Here is a 25,501-nt window from a genome sequence, read left to right as displayed (position 1 = left end):
CCAGGGTGAGGAGTACAGAAGAAAAAGGAAAACAAAACCCCAAAGCTCTCTAATGAAAGATATATTGTGGAATCAATACACCACAATAGTTTCCAAGGAACTTTATATTCTGTGCTATATACTGAAGTCTCCTTTATGGATCGCCTTTGTAATGCAAAATTTGTCAGTTCTCCAATGCAAGTCCACCCAAAAATCAAACCAAACAAAGAGGGTGTAAATATTCCATGTGAAAACCGAACAATCAGACAAAAGTCAAAACTGATACCAGTAGCTCCTCTTGATAGGCATGTAGTTCAAGATGTCTGTTGGACTTGGAAGCAGGAGCATCAGTCTTTTTTGATAGCATTCACGGGAGCTGGCCAAAATTATTTTTTTTTTGGTGGCAACTGTCAGCTGGTGTGATGTGACTGTATTGTAGCAAGATTTTGAGAGCTGTCATGATTGCTTGGAAAAAGCAATATAATTTCAGGCCAACTAATTTAATCCCTTTGATGCCAAGAGATTTGCTATCACTACGTCCAAACACAGAGATATCTCACCACTTTTATAAAGGCAAACTATGTGAAAGGCTCACTCTGCCGTGATGGACAGGATTATTAGGGAAAAACAATCATTTGCTGAAGCCTTAATTCCATGCCATTTCTGGATATGACATTAAAGTTAGCTGCAAGCTCTCCCCTCTGCGCCCTCCTCAGGACTGTGTGGATTTGGTAAACTCCAGCACGAATCTCCTAAGCGTTATTGTCAGTGTAAGAAACACGGCACATATCCATGCCTCAGGAATAAACAGAAATAAAGCTCTTCCCTAAAGTAACCTAAACAGAATTCATTCCCCCCTACTTTTTATTGTTTGGTTCACCTCTGTAAAGCTTTTCAGCATTTATATTCATTTTACACTGTCAAAAGCTGAACAGGAGTAAGATAACAAATGGTTCTGGTAGCAGCTGTCACCACCTACTGTCTGTGTATGCCTGTGTGAATCTCTAAATGGAAATAAAGTACTTTAATAACACATTTTCTCTAAACTGTCCTCATGGATAAAGTTACTCTCAAATCAGTCCGTGAACACTTTCCAATTCGGTGCCCACTTCAGCCTGCATCTTTGTCTCTCCTCTGCAGAGCCTAGGTAGGCATGCAGCAGTCTGATTAAAAGACACTTCGGATAGAAAACACTTTAATAGCACACCTTCTGTGACTACTGCTTGCCTGCATTAGCTGCCTTCGGTGTTTGGACCATCTCTTCACCTGCCTAATTTTCTCCCTATAAATTAAGCCAATTGTCATTGTGTTTTTCGCCCTGTCGGCTCCAGCCGGGAAGCACCCAGAGCTACAAATTAAACACGAATCACTCTGCCCTCCCTGTTCCTGTAAGATACCTTCCAGGAGCAGATGGCAGCTGGGAGGATAAATGCCTCCAATTTCTCAGGGCCCTGAATATAACAGGAACTCCTTTTCCAGCCAGGGTCTAAGGCACTGCCTTGCATTGAGAGGCGTGAAGTAGGATCACACTGTTGTGTTGACATATTACTGGGTATCTCAATGCCTGTGATACACGTGGGGAGCTGTGGGAAGTATGTTAGTGGTGGCTGAGCAAAACACTGAGCCCACATCTCTGGAGAAGGGCTGGTGCCTCCTCCAAGGCTGTCCCAAGTCTTTTTTTCCTCTCTCTTTCTTTTATTTATTTATTGTTTTCTTCTTCTTTACTTACTGAGAGATGTGTTACATGGGCCTTGTCTCTGTTTTGCAGTGATTGTAATACATGAGATTTGCACGTGTTTAGGTCAATGAGGCTTTTGATTGTAAGTGACAAGTGGTGGGTGATTATTATTTTTAATCAACGGTTATATTGCTCAATGTTTACAAAGTACGAAGAAAATATTTAGCACTTTTGAGCACCCGTCACCTCCAGGTAAATAATTTAATAGCATGTGAGGAAGCCAATTAAAGTTAATTAGAAATTGACTGATCTGCTTTGGCACCAGAATGATTGGAAAATATGGTTTGTCCTTTCTGAAGTACGAATTTTGTTCTCCTAGACACACGTGAGTGAGGAAACTTGTTTTATGGTCAGCACGTTGTATTCCTTTGGGGGAAAAAACAAAACAAAACAACCCCCTCCCCCCAGAAAAACAAACTACACTTTATAAACCAGATAAGTAACAGCAGTTCAGGCAAGAAGAATGGGGGCATGAATCCTTATAGACAAATAGCTGTGCTGTTCCTCAGCTTTATTTCATGGTGATGGGCATGCTGGAAATGTCTAGAAGATTAATGGATTCAAATTCAGTGATCAAAAGATGGGAGCGTGTCCAAATGGATCATTATAACAGATTCCCACTCTATCCCACAAGCCAGATTTGAGCCATCTGTAAGCTTCACATTCCTGGTCTAAAATCTTCTGCAGCCATAAAAGACAATAAGTATCAGTAGGAAAAAAAATCAATTTCTTGGCTTTGCAGCCTAAAAATATCGTGATGGCACTACAGGGAGAGAAAAACTGCTGATTATCAGGTGTTTTTATTTTTTATTTTTTTATATTTTTTTAAGTAAGTTAAATGAGTAGGCTGTATTTAGGAACCTACTTTGTTATTAGAGATTAAAAGAATATTTATGTATAGAAAAGTCAGCATCTCATGCTCAGGCTTTGGGGGATCAGTGACTGTCATGTTTGTTGTTCTCAAGACCTGGTGTATTCTCAGGAAGAAGTTTCTGGAGGACTCATGCTGATGATAAAGATAGATAATTTATGAGTCTGATTTTTAGCTCCAGAAATTTGGTGCTAAAAATAAATATTTAGCCTTTCACATGTTATCCCTTGAGGACTCATATTTCATGGTGTTAAAATATGTCTAGTCCTTGTACAGCTTGTCTTGGTGAAAGGGGGTAATGAAAAATATCACAAGTCACATATTTTCCCCCTTTTTTTTTTTTTTCATCCCAGTGGATGACCAGTAATTTTAGTCCCCATGCTTCTTAAAGCAAGGGATTGTACAGTGATGGTTTCCTGGATGCTAAGATCCACCTTAAACAGGAGACTGGGGTGGGGAGCGCAGAAATGTGGCTGTACCGTGGTCGTTCTGGAGCACCTAGCACTGATGCAATGGTCTCAGTGGGGAGATATCCAAATATCTCGATGTGGTGCTCCCTGGACTGCAGCAGGGCCTCTAAGAAAGCCACCTGAGCTTTTCTATTCACTACTTGAGGTGAACCTCTTCTCATGTAGGTATTTATAGAGGAAATACTTATCTTTTGCTTCTCATATTGAGACATTGATAGAAGACTCAGTTGAACCATGCTGTCTAACTCTTTACTGGTATGTAATTATGCTGACAAGGCACGGATGCCATGGCCTCTTTCAAAATATTTGCTTTTTGCAGATATTGTTGCCTGGAAGAGGGAGTGTGGTCTTGACACGGCAAGCCGTGAATCACGAGGCAATGAGCCACAGGAAAGGTTAATCTGAAAACTCAAGGTACGCGAAAAAAAGATGGCACTAACGTTTAGCTCACTGCCATAGGAACGGTGCCCACAGTAGCCATCTGTGGGAGATGGAGGCGTTCCAGCTTGTGGAAGGCTCCACAACAGCACTCTTGTGAATTAACCACATGCTGTTTGAGGCCTTCACCTCACACGTGGGATGTGCTTTGTGTCTCTGAGACACCACACCGAATGCTGTGTGCTGAGGCACTGTGGACTGCTTTCTGGGCCCAGCAGTCACGAACCTGTCTCATTTATTTTTTAATCACCGGGGAGGGTTATTTGCAGAACAACAGGGTCTGGAATTAAATTTGTGCAGGTTTTAAACAGGCTGATATTTCTGAAGTCTTTTATACTCCCTGATATTAGGAGATTAGCATGAGACAAGATCTTTCAATCCCTATATAGGTTTAATGTTATTTCCTAGCTAAGCTGTTAATAATTGGCTAGAGATTTTATAGATATATGTATATGCTTTCCATTGAGGTTTTAAGCTAGAGAGTCATTTCTCATACCCTTCATATCCCAGTCCAGATGTTCAAGTCTTATTTTCCTATGTTCCAACAGATGGATGCCAAAAATTTAGGGAAATTTACAGTGTTTCTCAATGTAGTCTGCATAATATAATGCATTACTGAGCTCAGAGGTGGCAGACCAAAGACTATTGCCCCAATTTCTTCAGCTCTTTTCCTCACTAGCAAAAGAAAGTATTTAATTCTTAAGCTCTAATGGTGAGAGTTCTCCAAGGGAGCATTATTTTTAACTCTCCCAGGCCAACTATAATGCAGCTGACTAACACTAAGTCCCTTCTGATTAATTTAATGGTAGCTAAATAGTGCAGAAATAGTAAGAAGACACCAATTCTTCTCTTGATAACACTGCCTTCCTGACGTCTGTGGTAATCAGCAGCATGCTGTCCAACATATAAAAGTCTCTAAATTAAACAAGCATTTCAATTTTCCCTTCTGAAATCCAACAATTCTAGTGCTAGACATTCAGAACTGCCTTTTATTTGCATATCTGAAAAACAACATGGTCTAAGGAATGATAATGCCACATGAATACATAGGTAGAACTAGAAAAGACATTTTAGCTTGAAAAAGAGATAAGAAACATACAATATTTGCAGTAGGTAAGGTAGCATGCTTTAGTGATACTATTGAAATGTAAGGCCATACGCATGCTTTTCTGGATCAGGGTCTCTAACTCAAAATGTTGTAATGTCAGACTAAAACCTTGAGTTCCTTAAAAGTGAAAAATACCTGTAAACATTTTGCACTAGAAACTATAACTTTGAATTTCCTGACCTTTGAGCTTGTTACATATCGCAGTTCTCTTCACCCACATGAAATGCAGAGGAATTTTTGTGTATTTCATCAAGGAGCCGTGGGTAAAACAAGCACAGTTTCAATCTCAGCAGTTTAAGTTTCCTGGTTTTCTCTGCATCATCTCCAATTTGTCTATATCTGAACAAACAGATAAATTGGAGCCGATGCAGAGAAAAGCAACAAAAATGATATACAGGTTTAGAAAACATGACCTGGGAGAAAATAATAAGAGGACTGAATCTATTTAATTTGGAGGAAACTGAAAATAGATTTGCTAAGAGGTTGCAAGTACAGAGAGAATAGGGTGGTTAATTGCTTTTCATGACAAATAAGGATACAAAAAGTTATCGGCTATTTAGCAGTATGGGAGATTTGGAAAAAAACCTTCTATCATCTTGCTGAAATAGATGTGAAGTCCCTCTCACTGGATATTTTTTAGAAACAGAGAACAGAAATGTCTTTCAGAGATGTTCTGAGCTTGTTGTTCTTCTGGGGAGGGTTGGATTATGAGACTGTTTGAGAAGCCTCCGCCTTACAATTCTGTGATTTCCCAGTCACTCTGTCCACAGTCCCAGGAAGGAATTATTTAATCTCAGTTTATTCTTTTACCAGGATGTCTATTAGCTGGCCTTTCCGTTTCCCTTTAGGAGCAGACAAGTACTCCTTTCCTCTCAACTGAAAAGTGCTTTTGTCCCCATCAAAGATCACTTCTGAATGAAGGGAAAAAACAAAAAACCCTAAACTAAAAAGGATGTCATTTTCTAATTTTTCTCACTCACTGCTATAATACTTATTGTTTTAAAATAAAATGTCTTCAGTATTATAGAAAAAAAAAAAGGAATATTTGCTTGTCAACAGTAAACCTTGAATGTTTTACAAATACTCTTGGATTAAATTTGGCGGTATGGCTCTGAAACAAGTACAGTTGGACCCTTTTTCAGGATGTCAGGTGCATAGCTGAAGTGATTGGGGTCATGGTGGAGATATAATATTAGGGAGAACCCTAAAAGGGCAGCTTGTAAGTCCTCTATTCTAATCACCAATTGTGTTTCTGTGAAGTGTTTAAAGTGTCTCTCTCTCTTTATTTTTTACTTTTTTTAAATAAAGAGACACTGGCCTCTAAAATCCTTACAGCTAATAAAGAGTGATTTTTTACATCATGTATCATGGAAAAAGTCAAGCCCTCATCCACGCAGTAAATGTTAGTGACTGGGTTAATTGTGAAAATACAGAGCATCTTTCAAGGTTTATTAGACAGCTATGCTCTTGGAGATACGGTTTTCAAAATGCTCTGATGCTACCTCTTTGAAAGCAGCCTTTGGCTGCAGAGTGCTACTATTTAACGGGTTTCACTTTACTAAAAATTGAGAGTCTGATGCCACTGTTAAATTTCATTCTGCACACAAGCAAACAGTTTATCATAGTCTGTTCCCAGCAATTGTAATCCAATTTTTGTAATCTTACATTGTTTAAAAAAAGAGAGGGAGAGAGAGAAAGATACTGGATGTCAATCTGATAAAGTTTAAATAACTGGTGCTTTTTTGTGATTATGTCAGTTTTATAGCAGCATTATGGAAACACGACAGGGTAACTAAAATCTGATTACATCTAAGTCCTTGCCCATTATGCGATTATTATGAACCATGACTTCTCCTGGCACATTATGAATTACATGGTCATAATGCAAGGGATTTCCAATATAATTAACTGAGATTAGCAGCACTAGAGAAATCTGGGAATAATGATACAACTTTGGACAATCAGTTTTACTGTAAATGCTGCTCACTCTGGCTTCCAGGAAACAGGAGGCTGGTGGATGCAACTGTGACCCACCTGTTGGGGGTTCCTGCACCTCCTTTCCCTCCCTCCCCTCACAGAATTAATTGCAACCTTGCCAGAGTCCTGGGAACTCCCTCTTTTATTCTTTTCTTCTCGCGTTATACTGATAAAATTCAAGGCTGGATAAGATTTTTGAAAGTGTCAAAGGTTTTCAGATGCCTCCTTTCTGGAGGCTCAGCCTGAAATTGGAAAGAGCTCTGCTTTTGCAAACATAGAAACATCACTTATTGAAGGACAGATCAATTTAGGACAGCTCAAGTTAGAGCACTTAAAGATAGAAAGTCATGAAAATCTTTGATCTAGTTTCAAAGACCATGGCCAAGGTCATATTATTTCTGTAGTGTCTGCGGCAGCCAAGAGATCCTTCTTTCCATAAAAACAAAACAAAACAAAACAGATTTTAGTTCTCAGCTGCAGAAAGAAAAAGCTGGCTGAGTCCAGAGGGGTTGCTCACTGCTGGACTGGTCCTTTCTCATGTAGAAATAGAAGAATTTCTGTACAAATCTAGTGGCCATCTACTGGCTTTAGGGAAAAAGAGGGAAATGGATGATGGAAGTGGATGATGGAATTGCTGTAGGGAAAAAGGAGCAAAACCAGACCTTTTCTTTAAACAAAGGGTTAAACATTTCATTTCGTCCAGTAGTGCATGGATAGCTGGGATACTGTGGGAACTCATATGGTAGGAACTCTCCTGATTAAGGAGACATGGTTTGACCCTAATAGAGATAGGATTAAAAAGAAGAGCTTTTTTTTTTCTTCTTTTTTTTTTTTTTTTTTTTTTTTTTCTCCCTATATGTTTTATATTTCTTTCATAAAGTATAACTAGAGTTGAAGGCCTAGATTAAAACAAAAATCACCCGAGGGGTTTTTTCTTGGTTCAGGCCAAAATCATAGCAGGTTCAGTTCCTCACCTGCTATGATTTATTTATAGGTCTTAATTGTCAGATTTCACATGAAATCGCATCTCAAGATTTGTATTAAACCAGGTGCATTCCAGGCTTGTGCGCCTTGTTCCTTTTGATACAGTGACACCTAGTCGGCACGATTACAGCCTCTCATTTGCACTGTGATCTCCCTAGCACCTCGTACCTCCAGCGCCGTGGCGAACTGAGCTGCTGCCACTGCGTAGTTCTTCTGCCTGTAGCGATCGCTGGCATCCCACAGGGCCACCTGCAGCTGCTTGTCGACCCGCGGCACGCTCGGCGCACTCATGGCACAGCCACGGCGAGCTGATCGGCGGCCTGCAGGCATCGCCACCTCAGCGAACTCGAAGGAAATCTCCTCCTCGTCAATATAGACCAATTTCATTTCGATGTCCAGCAGGGTTTTTAGAGGAATGTGAGACAGAGGAGCCGGGATTAGCCGATTGCCAGGCTCTAACATCGCCGCTTCTTTCTTCGCAGTGAGTTTTTCATTGGTTTCTGATTTCCGTTTACGGCTTGCTCTGTCTGCATCATTACTTTGGTTTTCCTTCTTTATCTCTGCCGTTTTTATTCTCTCCATACTTTCTACTGCTACATCTCGAAGGTGCTTTTTGACCTCTTGTGGTGCTTCTGGAATATCATTCAATTTGTTTGCCACTACGTTTGGCTCCTTGTTAGCATGGTTTTGCTGAGAGGTTTCATTCCAGCCACTTGCGCTTAAGAAATATTTTTGAAAGTCAAAGTTGCTTCCTGGTTCCATAACTTCAGCAAAGAAAGAGTCCTAGGAGAAAATGCAGAAAAGTTAAAAACACTCAAACACCACAAAGCCAAAAAACCCTGTGCAAATGCTTTCTCCTCTCAGCACATTGTAGGCACCATTGTGAGTGGAAGCTCTTCAGGATGTAGCACATAGCATAGCAGGCTCACTGCAATTACCTTCTTATATAGCATAAGGGTTTAAGGCATTTTAAATACTCTTGATAATGGTTGTTTGTTTATGTGGGGTCATGCTGGTGCATCAATTTGTTACATGTACAGCAAGAAGAGAAAATCCAGCTTTTACTCTTAAGGGAAAAAAGAAGAAGAAACGAACAAAAACCTGTGACTGATTGACTTGTGTTATATGTTGTTATGGGGTGCAAAAAATCACTGTGGCCTGATTTTCAAGAGCTGCTGAGCACAGTCGCCGGGGCCAGAGAGGAGTGTTTACAAATCAGGCACTTCGGTTACATTCCAAAGGGACACAGGCTCAAAGTGGGATCCTAGCTTCAGCTGCATTTGAACCAAATTCAGATCCGGATTTGGGTTTCAAAGCCATTCTTTATGAATTGTCTGCAAAGGACACTGGCATGTTGCTGCTAGGAAGCCTCCCGCAGTAGATAGCAGCTCAACTCTCAATTCGGGGAGCTGGCAGTGGCTTCAGACTGGTACAAGATGCAGAATCAAATCCACAAGGCTCTTCTCAAGCATTTCCTGTGCAAAAGGAAAGGTGACTTGATCTGCACTGTAAACTCTTAATTGTGCTCAAATTCAAAGGAAATTTTGATTTTCTTCTGCCTCTGCTGACTTCATAGTGACAAGGTGGGAGGCACGGGTATTTTTCTTCTTAGTTTTTCCATTAGTAATGAAAAGTGTAATTGTAAATAGCTTTAATCATGAGCGTCTTTCAGAATGGTTTGTTAAGCATAAGCACTCAGCCTTTAACCTCGTGTTATTGTTTAACAGACCTCCATACGTTTAGCACCGGTTTAATGCACTTAACTACGGGTACAGATTGTACAAGGGAAAGATACATAATACATGCATTTCTCTTCAGCCATAAACAGATTTTAAACACTGAGCAACTTGCTAAGTTTTAGTGAAGGCCATACAATGTGCACTATTGGACTCATAAAAGCTGCCAGAATATATTCTGTACACTGTGGCACAATGACTCTCTACTGTTTAGGGCAATGGGCATTGGGCAGAAACATACAGAAGGGGGAAAAGGAAAGAGATGAAGGCATTTTAAGCTAGATGAGAAGTGGATATGGAATTCTGGTATAAATAAGGTTTCAACTCTTTCTCATGTTTTTACCCCGGTTCTGCTGCCCTGGCTAAGCCGGACTGCTGCCGGGAACATCACTGGCCCCCAAAGCGGGGAATGCACTGCTTTTGACATTTGTTCACAACCACCAGGCTGAGAACTTGACCGCAGCAGAACTGCCTGTGGAGAAACTTATTCCTCTTTCCATGACTGCCAGAGACAGAGCGAGAGGTGAGGGGATAATTGTGTGATTTAAGGTAATTTCAGAGGACTTTTTTCAGTGATATGCTGAGCAATCACAACTCCTACTGAGTTCAGTGGGGATGGAAAACCAGCGGCCCTTCTCAGATAGTGCTCTGCACTTGTCAGAATAGAGCTCAAAGGAATCATATTTATAGCAAACTATTTTGAATGGCAGCAGTAAAGCAGCTGGAAAAGGCTAATGTACTTGCATCTGGCAGCAATTTTACCTGTTTGTTAGACACTCAATCCCTTTTTAAAACAAACCATAGCACAGCCTAAAGATTGGAAGCCTCATTTTCCAGTACTGGCTTCAGCACCAAGTAATTTAGGGAATTATGATTTATCTCCACTGTGCAGTGGAGCAGAGATACTCCAGCCAGCCCCAGGACCAGCTGAGGGATGAGCCTGTTAATCTTGGTGCCACGTTGTGCCAGCACAACTGTCACACATGGGCCTGCAATGTACCTCCTGCAGTGTATGGCTATCCCAGTGCCTATGGGGCAGTGCAGGTCTCTCACAGCCTCTTGGGTGGGATGCTCACTGGAAAATGAGATTTCAGGGCTGACATCAGATACAAGTTTGCAGGAATTTTCCTCTGAGCAGACACGTTGCACCATGGAGCCCTCAAGGCCAATTAATGGCCTCTTCTACTCATGAGGAAGCTTACAAAGGCAAAGCCCTATATCTGATTGGGGGGCTGATATCAGTGTGAAAGTGAATTTGTCTGGACCAAGCTGATTGCTATGAGACTGCCTTAAGAAGATCAAAATAATTTGCCATGGAATAAAGAAAGCAGAGCTCAATCAGTGAAATATGTTCAGGTAATCACTTAATGGACATTTCTCCAGTGGACAAACACCTGAAATGAACTTTGCTGTATCAAGTGGATTTATACTGCTCCTATTGTGTTTTTAGGTGTTCGAGCTGATTAACATGACTGGGTTGTGCAATGGAGGCACGTTGTAACTCAGGCAGGCTCACTTTAATCATTGCCTCAATAAAAAGAAAACACTTCTAGAGAAAAGCTTTTAGAAAATCATTATCTTTGTCAGTTAAGTATTTTCCTGAGACTTTTGTTAAAACGTCTGTTTTTTATTTTGGAAGCGTTTACTGTAAAATGCTTCTAATGAATCACTATGCAGATAGACAGTTTAGTGCTGTAGTCAGAAGGAAACTACTTAAACTTGTGAGCTGTCAGGAATGATCTCCCTCTTCAGTCACAAGCAAGTCCAGCTTTCTGCATACTTGAGGCTTAATTTTTGCCAGGAGACCTCTGTCCATGGCCCTGCCAGCTTCTACAGCTACGTATTTTGTTGGGTCTGGCAGTGAGGAAACCATATAGCTTCAAATGGAGAGGCTTACATGAAAAAATATATGTAAAAGGAAAAATGTAAGATCATTCATCTTTGAAAATCTTCTGGTTTTGTCTGTTGTTTTCCCCATATGGCTGAGGAAACCTTCTTGGGGAGAGCGGCCTGCCTACTAGATAATGTAAACTTCCTCACATGCATGATCTTGTGAACCCTATTCCTTATGCTTTTTGTTCTGTATCTAGTTTTATTCTGCTTTCAACACCTTCTCCTATTATCTCAGATCAGATTAGAGAAGAACCTGCTGATAAATCACGCTGGCACTTCAGCTGGCACCTAGTTGTTAAATTCTTTGCCAGTTCTTTGATGATCCCTTTTTCCTTCAGAATTTAAACTTTGATTTCAACAAAAAAAAAAGCTTTTGCCCTTATAGCTGTGAAGTAAAACCTTTCTAAACACTGAAGACTGCATATAACGGTCTTCCTGAATCTGCATATAGCAAGGCTGAACCCCTGGGTTACATTCAGCATTGATTTAAGTGCAGTGGTAGGAGAAAGGAATTTGTTCTCTCAGAGGGAATAGGCTGCCTTGAAGCTGGACAATTGCATTGTCATGAATAGCTCTTTTGGATATGAGTTCTGTGAGGCTGGTCTTCAGAAAAAGGTCTGTTTCCTGATTTTGGTGAAATCCTTCAGATGACAACATAAGGCACTGTTTCTGAGGATCATGGTTGCTTTTTAAGGCAGAGGGTCCAGAGGAAGCAGAAAGCTCCAGGAGGGATTTTAGCACAGAGGGATCTCTGAGGAGCAAGTGGTGGTCCAGCTCGCACATTTCCCAGTGTTGGCATACTGGACCATACATTTACATGGTTTGGAAGTTTAAGGGGATGGTACAGAAGCTAGGATGCAGCAAGGGAACTTGATGATCATGTATTTTACTCTGAACTATGTTCCTTACGCTGGCCGTTTGACAGCAGCCAAAGTGGACCCATCATACTCTGTTGTTGAATGTGCCCCTTAAATGCCTTACAAAGGCATTTGACAGATTAGGCATCAGATCTGGAGACAGAAATAATCTCCTCCTAGCCTATATCAGAACTGGCAGAAATCTCTGCTGTCATTCGTTTTGTTTTTACTTCAGCTGCAGCCAGGTACAGGCTGCCTTGACCAGGATGGGCTGCCTGTACCTCACCGGCTGTCCCAGAAGTCATTAGTGATCATCAGCATTTTGTGCTCTCTGCTGTGACCATTCGATGATGTACAGTTTCTAGAGGATACCGTCACAATATTTTTCAGCCAGGGCACGACTGTCTGCAGCACACGCTTTGTGCAAAGACATCCTGTGTGTGTCTATCAGTGAGCTCATTTGAGTACCAGCTGTGGTGTAGTTGTCCTAGCCTGGTTCCCCACCTGGGCTAGTTCGTGTTACAAAAGATACTTGTAATGACAACTGCCGTATTAGTGGACTACTAAGACAGTGATGAGACTTTTCCAGAAAGTTATAGGAACTGAACTCTTTTATCCGTAATAGTCTTTTTCTCCCAGAAGACCACTTGAAATCACAGGGCAGTCATCTGCTACAGTTCATTTCAGTGCAAATGTTGGAAGAGGCAAAAATGCATCCAAAACTATGGAACAAGCATAAGAAAATTATACCACTGGTACTTGTACAAGTGTTATCCCACTTCTTCAATGTCCTTTAGTACAGACAGAAAAATATAGTACTATAACAAAACACATCCAAAGCCCCACAACAGATAGGTCATTAGTTGCCCTCCTCTATAATAATTTCACTTAAATTGAATTCCAGATATCCTGATCCATCTCTAAGGTGAGGATGCTCCAGTTTTATCACTTAGAAATGAAGCAAGATTTATCTGTATTAGATTTACAGACAGACTTTCTGAATGAGCATGTGCACTGACAACAGCTATGCTGAGATCTGAACCGGAGATTTTTTCAGTCCATCTTTCAGCAGGATGACTTTTTAAGCACTTCCTTTACTGCTGAATACCACAAAGGCTCAGACAATCTATTGATGACGAAGGTCAGCACCTTCTTAGCAGCCCATAAAGTGAGTCTCTCACAATCAGGTTTCAGACTTTTTAAGATTCTAGCCATTTCTTTAGGCAATGAAGCAACCTAGTTCTTTCATCTTGCTATTTTTATTGTTTGAAAGCCTGAGTCACATCTGATCTTTTTTATTTTTAGTTTTCTTTTGGAGAAAAAAAAAAAAAAAAGCCTTAATGTATCTTTTTTTGTTCAGTACTCTTATTTCTTCGTGATAGACATAAGTAATGGCTCATTCAGTGCAAAATCAGAACTCCTTACATTTTTCTTGCTGTGATAAGGGCACACTTGCCATTATTACAGCTGCATTGTCCACATTGCCGCAGTAAAGGTTTTGTCAGCATTTCCACTCTAAACACTATTTTCACTCACTATATTTAACCTGTTTATAAAAATAATAATAATAAATTGGACTCTGGGCTGAAATTTGGCAAGGGAAACAGTGTTTTATTCAGAGTAGTTTGCAGGGATTTAACCATATTACTCTAATTGGTCTTTGAGGCTGAAACTCACTTATTAATTGTTTACGTGGTACTGAGTACAACAGAGCACTAATCTCATTAGCCTATAGACAGAAGAGAAATATTAAACTGTGTTAATAATTACTGCTCACAGCTATCAGACAGCCAGCTCACTAGGTGCTCATATGCAAAGGCTTAGGCTTACCATATAAAGTCCGTTTCCTTCTATTGCCAGGAATAGCTTATGCAAGTTAACTAACGTTGAAGGTAGAAATGACAGAAACAGAATGTAAGGGACAAATTCTGGTTAAAATACTTAATATCTCTTTAAGGATAATTTGCACAAAGATATGGGAAAACTAGATTAAAATAATCAAGAGAAATTTTGACAATGTATGTTAATGATGTTGTCATCAACAGTAAATCCCTATTCCTGCCAGCTCTAGATAATCTTGAGTAGCAATGGAATCTCCTTCCTCTCCCTCATGAATCCTTTCCCTTCTTCACTGTATGTCTTGTCTGTAGTCTCTTTCCTGCTTGCCTTTCTTTAAACAAGGATCTATACAGCCATGCTCCTGGAGAGCCAGCACGAGTGGTTTCAGAGGCTGCTTCTCCTGGCTGGCCAACACTGCCCTAACCTGCTCTTGCTGCAGCTCTCCGAATCAGTGCTCCTGGGGCATTCCCGTGCAGACTAGAGCAGCTTGGGGTAAACAGATCCACAGAAGTACCTGGGATCTGAGTGAATCCATTTCATGAGGCACTGAAGCAGGCTAGAAGCACATACCACGAGTTAGTGGCACCTAACATGTCAGCCACAGGAGAGATGGGACTGGATAGGCAAGGCTGGGAAATTCCTGCCCTTGCTGTCTTCTCCATCATAGCATGTGTATTTATCTGGTTCCTTGGCTTAGCCAGTACTGTATGGTTTGCCTCATTGCTGTCAATCTATAACCAGCACCAAGGCACATTTTTTAAAGTTTTAAGGCAGTATTTTAATAGGTTGTAGGACTCGCTGAAATGGGTTAGCCAATCTCATGAGAGTTAAAAAAAGATCTTAATATTTTCCATTGCTTTGGGGCTTTTTCCCCTCCATGTGTTCTTTAAAACATTATTTTAAAATGTTGTAATTTTGAGTACCACAGCAGAAGTTAACTGCCAACAGTTCCACACAAAGTTAGAGACCTCAATTAACTATTTACTGCTATGGGGATGCTCAAGGATTTTGTTAACATATTGTACGAATAAAATGAGAGCTGTCAAAGGACAGCAAGCTAACAACTACAATTATAATTTAAAATCAAGAAGGAACCCAAATCTCCCCAGCAGCATATCTCAGGGCAGTCAGGCAAAGCGAATACAGACGAGAAACATCAGTGATCAACTGACAACCTGGAGGAAGGAAAAGGAAGATACAGTGCATGGTGGGGACTCGGGATATGTGGTGGGTAAGTAGTGTGACTAAGGGAAAATGAAGAGAGACAAATTGAGGATGTTTTCTGCATGTTTTTTAGGCACTGTGTAACTGTCTTCCTTACACTCCCTCCTAGTGAAATACTTCCTCTAAAAGTGTGGGAGAAAAATACTGAGAAACAAAAGAGACAGCAGGGAGAGCATTTCAGCTTGGCGTAATGATGTCATCCTATTAGCACAAAGCCCCGCATTGTCAATTAGGAAAAAAAGGTCAACACTGTGTCTGACAGGGATGTGAAGCCTGGCCAGCCTTCCTCGATTGGATTCGGCAGCTCAGCACTGCAGGAGCAGAGTGGTTCATTTTCATAGCTAAAGGGATGCCGAGAGTGAAGACGGAGAGAAAACGGAAATTTTAAAATGGTAAAGGTTTCTGCAGCAGGCTCCTGAAAAGTGGAGTTGTGAGAACAAACAATTCCTCTGTGTGAGGAACAAGGGTGTATGTGTGAGCCTAAGGTATAAACAGACTAGCGAGCTTAGGGTAATCCTTAAATGAAAAGGAATGCAAAGATTGGTCCTAGAACTGAGACATTGTGCTGAAAAAGCTCGATTTTTTTTTTTTTTTTTTTTGTACTGCAATATTTCCTAATTCTGTTGGGAAGACAAGAAAGCAATTTTTGAAGAGATTACAAAGCAAATGTCCAAGTGTCCTACTTGCTCTCATTCTGAAGGAGATGAAGAACTATTGATTTTCTGAAAAGATTGCTTTGAAATGGTGGGAGCTGAGTACTTCTAAAGAACGAGTGCAGAGGGGCAAAGTTTGGTTTAGGAGGGTTGCTGCAGACTGTGCTGTGGGCTTGATTAGATCTGCCAACATGCTATTAAGAGGTCTGCATCTCAGAGCTGCTCTGGGCAGCCCTGTTTCCAGGACGAGGCAGGAATTCAATGAGAGCTCACAGTGCAGAGAGCGCTCTTTTCACTTCACAAAATAATCGCATTCCTGTGGGACCAGACCCAAGGAAAGCCCAAACCTAAAGGAGACATTAGCAGACCTATAACCACTTCCATTACGTATTGTGTGGTGCACAAAACATATCAACTGTCAGATCCACAGCGGGGAAGGGGCCTGACACCTTGCACAGCACTTAGATCAAATGCTTAGGAAGCGCGATGTGGCAGGAGATACAGATCCTTTTCTTGCTCTAGCTATACCATGTTACCATGATCAGACCAAACTCTAGTCACTGATCACCACCTAGGACAGATGTCCCCTCACAGTCCCTGCAGTTCTGCTCCTTAACTTGTGTTAACTGAAAATAACTGTTTTAGGTGAGAACTACCATTTTTGCTATTTTCTGTTCACCACCAACAAAACCCCACTGCTACCTCCTGTAATGTTTTATTTGGGAAAACATTAGCTGCAGCATCCAAGTTCCTAAGTAGGACCATCCCATTTTGACAAAGATAGCTTTGGTAGTGATCCTTGCCTTTGGGTATGCTACCTGTGTAATTAGAATAAAGCTGGGGTATACTGAGACTTGGCACCAAGTGCTAGAGTTTTGTAAGTCATTCATTTTATTTGCCACTTAAACAAAAAGCTAGTATTTATTTTCCTAATAGTAACACAAAAAGCTACCCAAATCAACAGTCAACCAAAAGGAGCAATAAGGAGAAGAGGAAGGAATGAGAATGGGAAGAAGAAAAGGGAGAAAGAACAAAAATGATAAGGAAGTCATTGAATCGGGGTCTGAGAAACAATCAGATGAAACAGGCCATCCCATTAAGATGCAAAGTGAATTTTTGTGGACTGAGGGGCTGTCTTCCTTCTGAATGTCCTCCCGCATTGCTCCCATTCCCTGCAGGGAGAATCTCCCTAGGTAGATGTCGTTAACTGGAATTCCTTTTTCTCATATTGTTGTGGCTTTTATTTCTTTGGTGCTATTGTTCTTTATGACTGTTGTATCTGATTTCCAATGTAAGAGCAATAAATGGAAGAAAAAGAGTAAAAAGAGTAGAGTACAGCCCAGGGTGATGGAACTGTGCAGCAGACAGCAAGTACTGGCAAGTCCCTCCTGCTCTTTTTGTAATGAGGATGCTTTGCAGCAGGGGATCAGGGAGACTGCAGCTTAAATGAGAATTGGGGAAATTTTAAAGACCTAGTCCAGATCTTCTGCTGGCATAAATTAACACTGATCTGTCCCAAAGATTTTAGCGAGTCTGAAAACATGGAAGCTGGTGGTTCTTTGGAGCACAAACTGGTGCCTAAGAGCAGAAATTCATCCCTGCAGAGAAGACCAGGCAAACACTATAACTTTATATCTCAGCTAACAAAACTAAGTTGTCTTTTGCCAAGTTAGCTACCTTTTGTGACCCCAGCAATACAATTTGTCTTGAAGCTTCTACTCAAGTGACCCTTAAAGGCAGTATTGGAATTCTTCTGCTTGGGTTATGGAGGCTAATAAAGAGTCTGATAACTGGTGGGAGGGCACTGAAGCATTCATGCATAAGAAATCATATGCACATCTATAACCTGAGATTTTTCTGATGTCATGAAAAGAGATGCAGAACTACTGGTGCTTAATTCTCTGAAACTTTCAGAGCTCTTTCTAGACTCAGATATCCCTGCAGTGAGTGAGTGATGGTTAAACAGGTAGTTTATAAAAAAAACCCAAACAACCCAAAAACATCCAACCAAGCAACCAATCAAAGAAAAAGCCCCAAGTGAAGTGGAGAGGTTTCTTTCCAGACCAACAAGGCTTTCTATTTACCTGCAACATGCTGTCTTAACAATTACTGTTCACTGAAGGTAAGGGCTAACCTGAGACCTAATGCTGCTTTTATTGATGGGGTTGTATAGCAGTGAAAACTCCAGGGTGCACAGGATAAGAAAGAGCGAAAAACTTTTTTTGGTGGCAATAAGAACTGTTGAAATAGCCAAAGCGACATCGTCGGGGACTAATCTGCCTTGGAGTCAGCTTGATTAAAAATAACAGACAACAATTTTCTTATGGCTCCAAAATTCAATTGAATATCTCCATCTGTTATACAATGCTACTCTGTCATACAGAATGATCTGTATGTTGAAAGCCCTGTTCAGGCATAAACTAATTAATTTTCATGGCAGGACCAGTCCTGTGAGGTGCAGTGCTTCTCCGATGTACGAGAAGCCGAGGGAGCACAGGATCTCACAGGGTGAGGCTGAATTTCCCATTAGATATGTAATTAAATACTATGGGTCCCACTGGGAGGCAGAGATATTAAGCAGAGATATTAAAAGAGTTAGCCATAGCTCAGCACCAGTTCCTCCCTGGCTCTGGATTAAGGGCCCAACGGTGGCAGCTATCAGTGACCCATCCTCTGCAGAGCAGTGCTGCAGTTGCCTTATGCTGATGGTATACCTCCAAGGGGTTTCTTCTGAGATACACACGCAGACCTAGGCAAAATTTAAGGGTCAGAATTTATGATAAAGCGCTCGGAGTTTATCTATCCACCTCCTGATTTCACTAGCTGCTTTAGCAAATAGTCAAGTTATGCTTATTCCATTTCTCACAGTGTGGAATAATGAATTTTAAGTATTCCTAGGCAAAAGAAGCCTGGGAGGAAGGAAGAAGAGAAAGACAGAAAGATTAAAAAAACTTACATGACACCAGGAGAAGCACATGCCAGTAATTTGAGGATTATATTCATTAAAAATGTATTTTAATACTTTCCAAAGTCATCATTACAAACCTAGAAAATTTAGAGTTAGGGTTTCTGGAACTTTTTTAACCCTCGCATTACAGCCATGCATGCCACCCCTAATTGCTTTGTAATTTGACATGTAATGGTTTAACAGTGGCAGCTGAAGCAAACCCAGTAACAACTGAGAGCTAAAGCACGCAGAGATGAGAGCTCCTGACAGGCAGAGCTTCAATTCACCAACTTTGTACGGCCAATAGAGCTGTAACATAAAAGTTAGCAGGAAAGAAAAGGTTGTGGAAAAGGACTGGCTGAAATAGCTCAGATTAACATTCAAGGCAGTTCTTTTGCTTTGACACCTTTTAGGTTCTTAGTATGGCTTCTGGTTTTAAATTCTTCTTTTAGTTTGGTGTCTTCATTTTCCAATGGGAAAAAAGAATGCCTTTTGTTCAACTTTTTAATCTCTGTGAATGTTTATTACCTCTGCGGCATTATTTTTGTCAATATGAATTTTAACCTTGAAGTGCCTCAAGAATGGTAGGAAAATTATTTTCCTTCCCTCAATGAGCAGAAATGTACACAGCATAAGTACTATAGGTGCAAATTTCCCATTGGAGATGCGTGAGCAAACCTCTGACATGCTTATGTGCAGCAACACGGCTTTATAAGAGCTGTGACAGCCAAGGGAAATCCAGTGGCAGCTGTTGGCCACTGGGAAACAGCAAAAAAATCCTGATCCAACAATTGATTCTGACCTGTTTTTGTTCATTTTATAAAATATGTGGTTGGTTCTCGCCTTTATTTCCTATAAACCACACCTGGACTGAAGCCAGCGCTATCACAGAGTAATGCTGATTCCGTAGCCCATGCTTTTGTAACCTTTAAGTTTCGCTACTCTACTGTTTTATTTTATGACCTTCCTGAGAAAATTCCGCAAGGCTTCAATGGATGCACGATATTGCAACCTGAATTCTAACTTGTAGTAAGGTGGCTGACCATGGTACGTCAGTTGAAAGACGACTGTATCTGTTCCTTTTATTCAGCTGATTTTGCCAGGAAAAGTTTGTAGTGTTTGGCAGGGCTACACCTGGGATGTGAACACCACAGTGTGATCTTTGCCATTAGCAGGGATCTTCCAAGGCATTCTGTTTGCTCCAACATTTAGATTTAAAGCAAAGCATAGGTTTACAATTGCTGTGTGTCCTGACTACAGGCTACTTTTGGCCAGAAACCCAATCTGTTGAATTAATGGGTTTCTGTGCACTCAGATTTGGAAGGTGAATGAAGCTTGGCTTCTTTGTATCGTCTGTTACTGTAAATGGTTCTGGGAATGGTTCTTCTGAAGGTCTTTCAAGGTGGCTATGGAAGACCAAATGATGCGACTTATTCATCTTGCTTTTACATTATGTGTGAAACTTTGTTTCAAAATCATATAACATTCTTTTTTCCCTAATTTCACAGAACCAAGAAGAACCAAGGTGTCAGTTGTCCTTCCCAGGTGGAGGGTTAGGAAATAGGGTGAGGATGGTGACAAATTCCTTTGAGATCACTAAAATCTGGGTTTGCCCAGGGACCAGCACTTTGCTGCTGCAATTAATTGCTGTTCATACCCTCAATATGTTGTGAAAAGAAAACAGAGGGATGGGTGCTGGACCTGCACCATCCTCTGTACCTGCCTGCAAGCCACATGGCAGCCAAGAGTTTTGAGGTGGCAGCCCAGCAGTTTGTCACCTCCTGCCCAGAGGCATAAATATCCATTTAAATACAAAAAGCACAAAGATGCTCCTGTATACCCATATCCCTAACTGCAATGTATCTTTCCTTCTTTTTGATGCTCTGTTTTCCTGACTGTTAGTGTCTTAATGTTGAACAACCCCGAATTGTTCATTTTGCAAAAGCAGCATTTGCTGCTGTCGGAGTGACTCAGGATTGCAGAAGACAGCAAACTCCAGGTTTTTCATTTGTGAGGCTAAGTAAAGCCATTAAAGCTTTAACCCTCAGTTATTCTCAGTAAGGTGTCATTTTAGAGGATGCTGGAATTAAGCTAATAAATAAATAGGAAGAAAAAATAAAACTAAAGCCAGGGACTTTAAGCAGGGCCTGCTTTGCATCCTGGCTTCTGTGAAATCTTGCTGCAGCTGCTCTTGCAGCTGCATTATTTTCAACATCAATCGGAGTGATGCTGTGTAATAGCCTCGTTACAGAGGGACTAAAGAGCTAACAGAATCCTAAAATCTTCAGACTTTTTATAAAATTTACATTCTGAAATACCATACTTAAACTATTTTTCAATGTTTGAATTTAAATGGGCACAATTAGAGTTGATTTTTATTTTGTTTTTCAACCGGTAGTTATTGCATTGAGCAAGTATTCCTCATGGTCACGGTCCTGCAAACACACACATGCAGCATCTTAATTTTATGGAAGCAAGTAGGCTCACAGAGCCACATAACATTAGACATACAAACAAGCAGTTACAGGGCCAGGGCTTACGATGTAATAAGGAAATGCTGAATGCAGCAATACAGTTCATATTGAATTTTCTGTGTATTCTTTCAAAACAGCAGTGATACTTGGATCCTCCTGATTGTTGGCCTGACTTGCCATTTCAGTCAGTTGCTAAAAGCTCCAGTGAGTTTGTCAGAGCAAAGAGAAACCAATGCAAGCACTTTGAAGGACTCAGCCTTACATCTGTACAGAAATCTCTGCCCAAAAAGGTTTGTCTCTAGTTGCATTTGAATAATATTGCCACAATATTTCATCTATATTTCCTAAATAGTTTTGTAAGCCTTGGTATAGATATCCTGGTAATGCTACCAATGTGCACAGGAGGAAAAAAAAAAAAAAAGAAAAAAATTTAAGAAATAGGCATTATAAAGGGAATGTATCTAATAAAATACTTCATTTATTGATTCTTAATGTAATGTATTACAGTATTATAATTCCTGTAAACAATGCAACTACAGAATGAGCGGTGTGCCCACCCTGAAATACAACAGACTTCATCTTATTTAGCATGCTGCTTACAACTCGCCTTCTAGAAGGTATGCAATTAGATGACAATCTCAATTTTTATTTTAAAATAATGTCTCTAGCCCACATGGCTGCAGAAAAAGGCTTGGAAATATAACTCAAGTATCATGTAAAGGCTCAGGAACCAAAAGAAAAGAAATCAAAGAATGTATTTGTTAAAAAAAATAATAAAATCATTCTGATCTGTTTAGATGTTGCTGGTTGCCTGCCTGAGGATGTTTAACGTTTAAGGTTAGCAATATTGAATGAGATAGGGAGGTTTTATTGTTTGGATACTGTAATAATAACAACGATTTTTCCCCATTCTAATTATACTTCACATGCATCTCTGTGGTAAGTACAGGCAGACCATGTGGTTCCTGGGCCTCACAGAGCTAATAAGACTTTACTTTTCAGTGGTGCATGGATTGACTTACTAATATCTGCAAAACACAAAGGAATTATGATGATGAATATCCTATAAATAAATAAATATCTCAATTCATTAGCTCAGGAAAGCTCTGTTTTCTTTCTTGAGGTGATTACTGAAAACGCTTTACCATGTGTTTTATCAGCAACGAAGATGACATTAAGTGGCAATATTTTAAAATTAGTTGCCTTCCATTCTTCAAACTTTACTGGAAAAAAGTTACATTTTCTTTTCAGATTGTATTTCCTCAAGTATAAAACAGATGCATTTGGATAAATAGATTTGGAACATAATATTAAATTAAATGAAGAAATAGAAACATAATGAAATAAAATCCAAGTATCTAAAAAAAATTCCTTTCACAGGACTGGAGTGGATACCTAATGTTACTTCTCTTCTTTAGCCTGGTATGAGGATGACAGGTACTCTGTCATCGTCCAAAGTACCCTCTGAGATGCCACTTCTGATCTGAACAAGGAGGGGTGTCTGTTCACGGACAAGCAATTTCAAAATCCAGTTAAATGTATTAAATCTACTTCTACATTGAGCACATTGTTTGTGCTTAGTACATTTATTACTATCATTAAAATAAAATTAAATGGTGCCATCTGAGATCAGGGCCGTATTATCCTATTACATATTCATCGTACAATAAATACATTTTTGAAGAGACAAAACAGAGAAAAGAAGTATGCTTTGCAGTAAAATGGTGGTACAGAAATGAGACACAGAGACAGAAATCCTACTCAGAGCCACAGCAGATTTAGTAATCAGCTCCTCACTGTTACGGTTCCTGCAGTTACCCTGTTTCAGTCCCATCTAAAACTGGTGCTGGGCCAGCTCAGCCCAGCTTTTCTTGCCTCAGGGGCTACTGAGGAGCAGCTATATTGGCGAAGAGCTTGGGAGGTGGACCACTGGCCGCCTCCAAGCAATCGAGCTTGCTGAGCGCATGAGTGTGCACTGGGGTATTCCAGGGCTCTCCTTGATGCACTCAGGGTAAATAAATCATAAATGCTCTACAGCACAGCCTGGCATAGGAGTTCCAGCTCAGCTCTTGTGAATGCTTTCAGCCCAATATTTTTATAACAGAAGAAACTTAACCTGCTGGAAGGTGTCTCAAAGGGAAATCTCTATCCCTGCAACCTTGCATTTACCACTTGCATCTCAGACTGTCAAGTGTAAGCAGAAGTTTCTTCCCACCTTGGCCCACTGGAGAAGGTGTCTTCATACTTATCAGCACCTGAACTCCACTGATGTAAATGAAAAAAGCTCTAAAACAGGTTCAGAGAAGGGTTTTGAGTAAGGTTCTTATTCACTTGTCAAGAGACTAAATTGCTGAACTCACTTAAATCAGAGCAACTTGTTGACATTGCTCTCCAAGGAAATTCTGCAAATGCTTTTAATGCAGTAAAATATGAAGTCTCTGCAACTTCTAACTCAAACAAATAATCCCTACAATTCTTACATTTGCAGACCACAAGACCGAGCTGATGGAAAAAGAGATGTCGGAGTCATGTTGCCAACCTGGGACATTGCAAGGATTCAACAGGCATTTCAGAACAGACAATGATGTAAACCTCACAGACACCAGGCAACTTCTCCTCTTATGCACCAAAGAATCCCAAGACCAGAGGGAGACAAGTAAGAAACACCAAACAAACCAGCACAATTAATCAAGCAAATAATATAAAAAAATCTCAAAACAGAACAAAGGTGCCATATTGCCACAAAATGTCATTTTGCAGATAAGTGAATAAATTTACTCTCCAGCCAAGCTTTTTTTTTTTTTTTTTTTTTTTTTTCTTTTTCAGTAGCTTCAGCCCTAATGTTTCCTCTGCACATTTGCTTCCCCACGTGCAACTTGTATATGGCATCTGCATTTCCTACTTTAGCTATGCAGTTGAGGTGAAATGTAGATGTATGATTCATTGCATCCTATTCCCCCTTACTAATCTGCTGCCTTGAAAGTGCACAGCAGAGCAAAACAATCATGGGGAAAAAATGCAGCAGGGCTAAAGCAACAAAAAGGGGAAAGAAAGAAAATAGAAATGCCTAGGGATTCAGTAAAAGGGGAGACACATCAAAGATCTGAGGAGAGAACAGAGAAATAAGAAAAGAGATAGGAAGGGGAGATGGCAGGAGCGTGAAGAACGTAGCTGGATGAGGAGCAGAAGTGATGAAACAGAGTTTCCTGGGCCTTTGTAGCTGGGCTCTCTGGTGCCTAAGTGTGCATGCTCTGAGTAAGGCTTTCTCTGGCGCTGGTTCATTCACAGTGTCTCCCCCGTGTAAACTTTCCTGGTGTCTATTTAGAGGCTTGTTGATGCTGCACTTATTTGGAAATAGGATCCAGGGAGATCCAGCTAAACAATAATTAAGCCTTTTTCCTCAAGGAAAATGTTATAGTCAGAATTAAATGGTAGTGAAAAGAAGCTGAAAAATAGAAGCAAATGTGAAATGAAAAAGAGAAGGCCCTTCTCTACCTAGATCTTCAGGGCTGACTTTTTTAAACCTAAGTGACTTATGAAGATGAAAAAAGCTCTGGATGAGGAGAGACTGGAGAGTAGTTGGTAGAGGTACCTAAGAAGATCCATAATGCTGAATGAACTCCCTGAATAGGGGTGGCTGAGTTGTAAAGAGTTTGATTTTAGGTGATGGAAAGAAACAAGGGATTTGGGGTAGGTAGAAGATGCTTTGAAGAAACCCATTGTAGTGTCCGTAAAGTGCTGAGGCTGGACTGTAAGTTTGGGTGAGGTAAAGAAAAAGAAAGGCTGTTCCCTAGTAAACTCTGTTAGGGGTGAAGGTGATAGAGGAGGAGATGTGTGTTTCCTCTGACAACAAGGCACCCTCTCCATTGCCTCACAAACTGTTAATACCTGGCTATGCCACAAAGAGAAAAGTTTCAGTCATGTTAACTCAGACCCCACATAGACCCTATGTGTGCGTGGCATAGAGGCAGGTGGCTTTCTCACTCACCAGGCAGGTCTTCAGCCACCGGTGACAACTAGGTGCCAGGCGGAATGCGCCGGGGTTCAAAAGACGACATTCCACCCCGGCGTCCCGGTGTCCCCGGAGTCCTCACCACCCGGTGTCCCACACCTCCCCATGTCCTCACTGCCTGGATCCCTGCATCCTCATCACTTTGTGTCCCCACACACCCCTTGTGTCTCCCATATCCTTACCCCCTGATGTCCCCAGCATCTCCGTGTCCCCACTCCATCCTCACCGCCTGGTGTTTCCTACATACTCCGTGTTCCCTCTGTCCCCAGGTTGTTGCCCCTGTCCCCAGAATGCCCTTGTG

The 25,501-nt window shown here is 40.8% G+C and overlaps 1 protein-coding gene and 1 long non-coding RNA gene across 4 annotated transcripts in view; one reads left to right on the top strand and one right to left on the bottom strand.

The window, feature by feature from the left end:
* Positions 1 to 10,453, bottom strand: part of SPATA16 (spermatogenesis associated 16) — a gene marked incomplete at its 5' end in the record, with an annotated part of 77,369 nt that extends 66,916 nt beyond the window's left edge. Inside the window, 2 exons of the mRNA XM_084529276.1 lie at positions 7,734 to 8,348; positions 10,208 to 10,453. Coding sequence (XP_084385402.1) covers positions 7,734 to 8,348; positions 10,208 to 10,453 — 861 coding nt within the window. The remainder of the gene's footprint in view (positions 1 to 7,733; positions 8,349 to 10,207) is intronic.
* The window catches only part of LOC311441440, a 102,351-nt gene that overhangs the window by 73,598 nt on the left and 3,252 nt on the right, over positions 1 to 25,501 (top strand). For 2 of the 3 annotated variants that reach the window (XR_014695967.1, XR_014695968.1), the window contains exons 2-5: positions 3,378 to 3,472; positions 21,326 to 21,478; positions 21,696 to 21,805; positions 23,677 to 23,844. This is a non-coding gene — a long non-coding RNA (uncharacterized lncRNA). Of the gene's footprint in view, positions 1 to 3,377; positions 3,473 to 21,325; positions 21,479 to 21,695; positions 21,806 to 23,676; positions 23,978 to 25,501 lie in introns of those variants that run through there. The other variant, XR_014695969.1, reaches the window with a different exon arrangement.

This window comes from Aythya ferina (assembly GCF_964211825.1).
Source record: "Aythya ferina genome assembly, chromosome: 9".
Taxonomy (NCBI): domain Eukaryota; kingdom Metazoa; phylum Chordata; class Aves; order Anseriformes; family Anatidae; genus Aythya; species Aythya ferina.
Note: the sequence above shows the minus strand (reverse complement) of the source record. Positions and strands in the feature narration are given on the sequence as shown.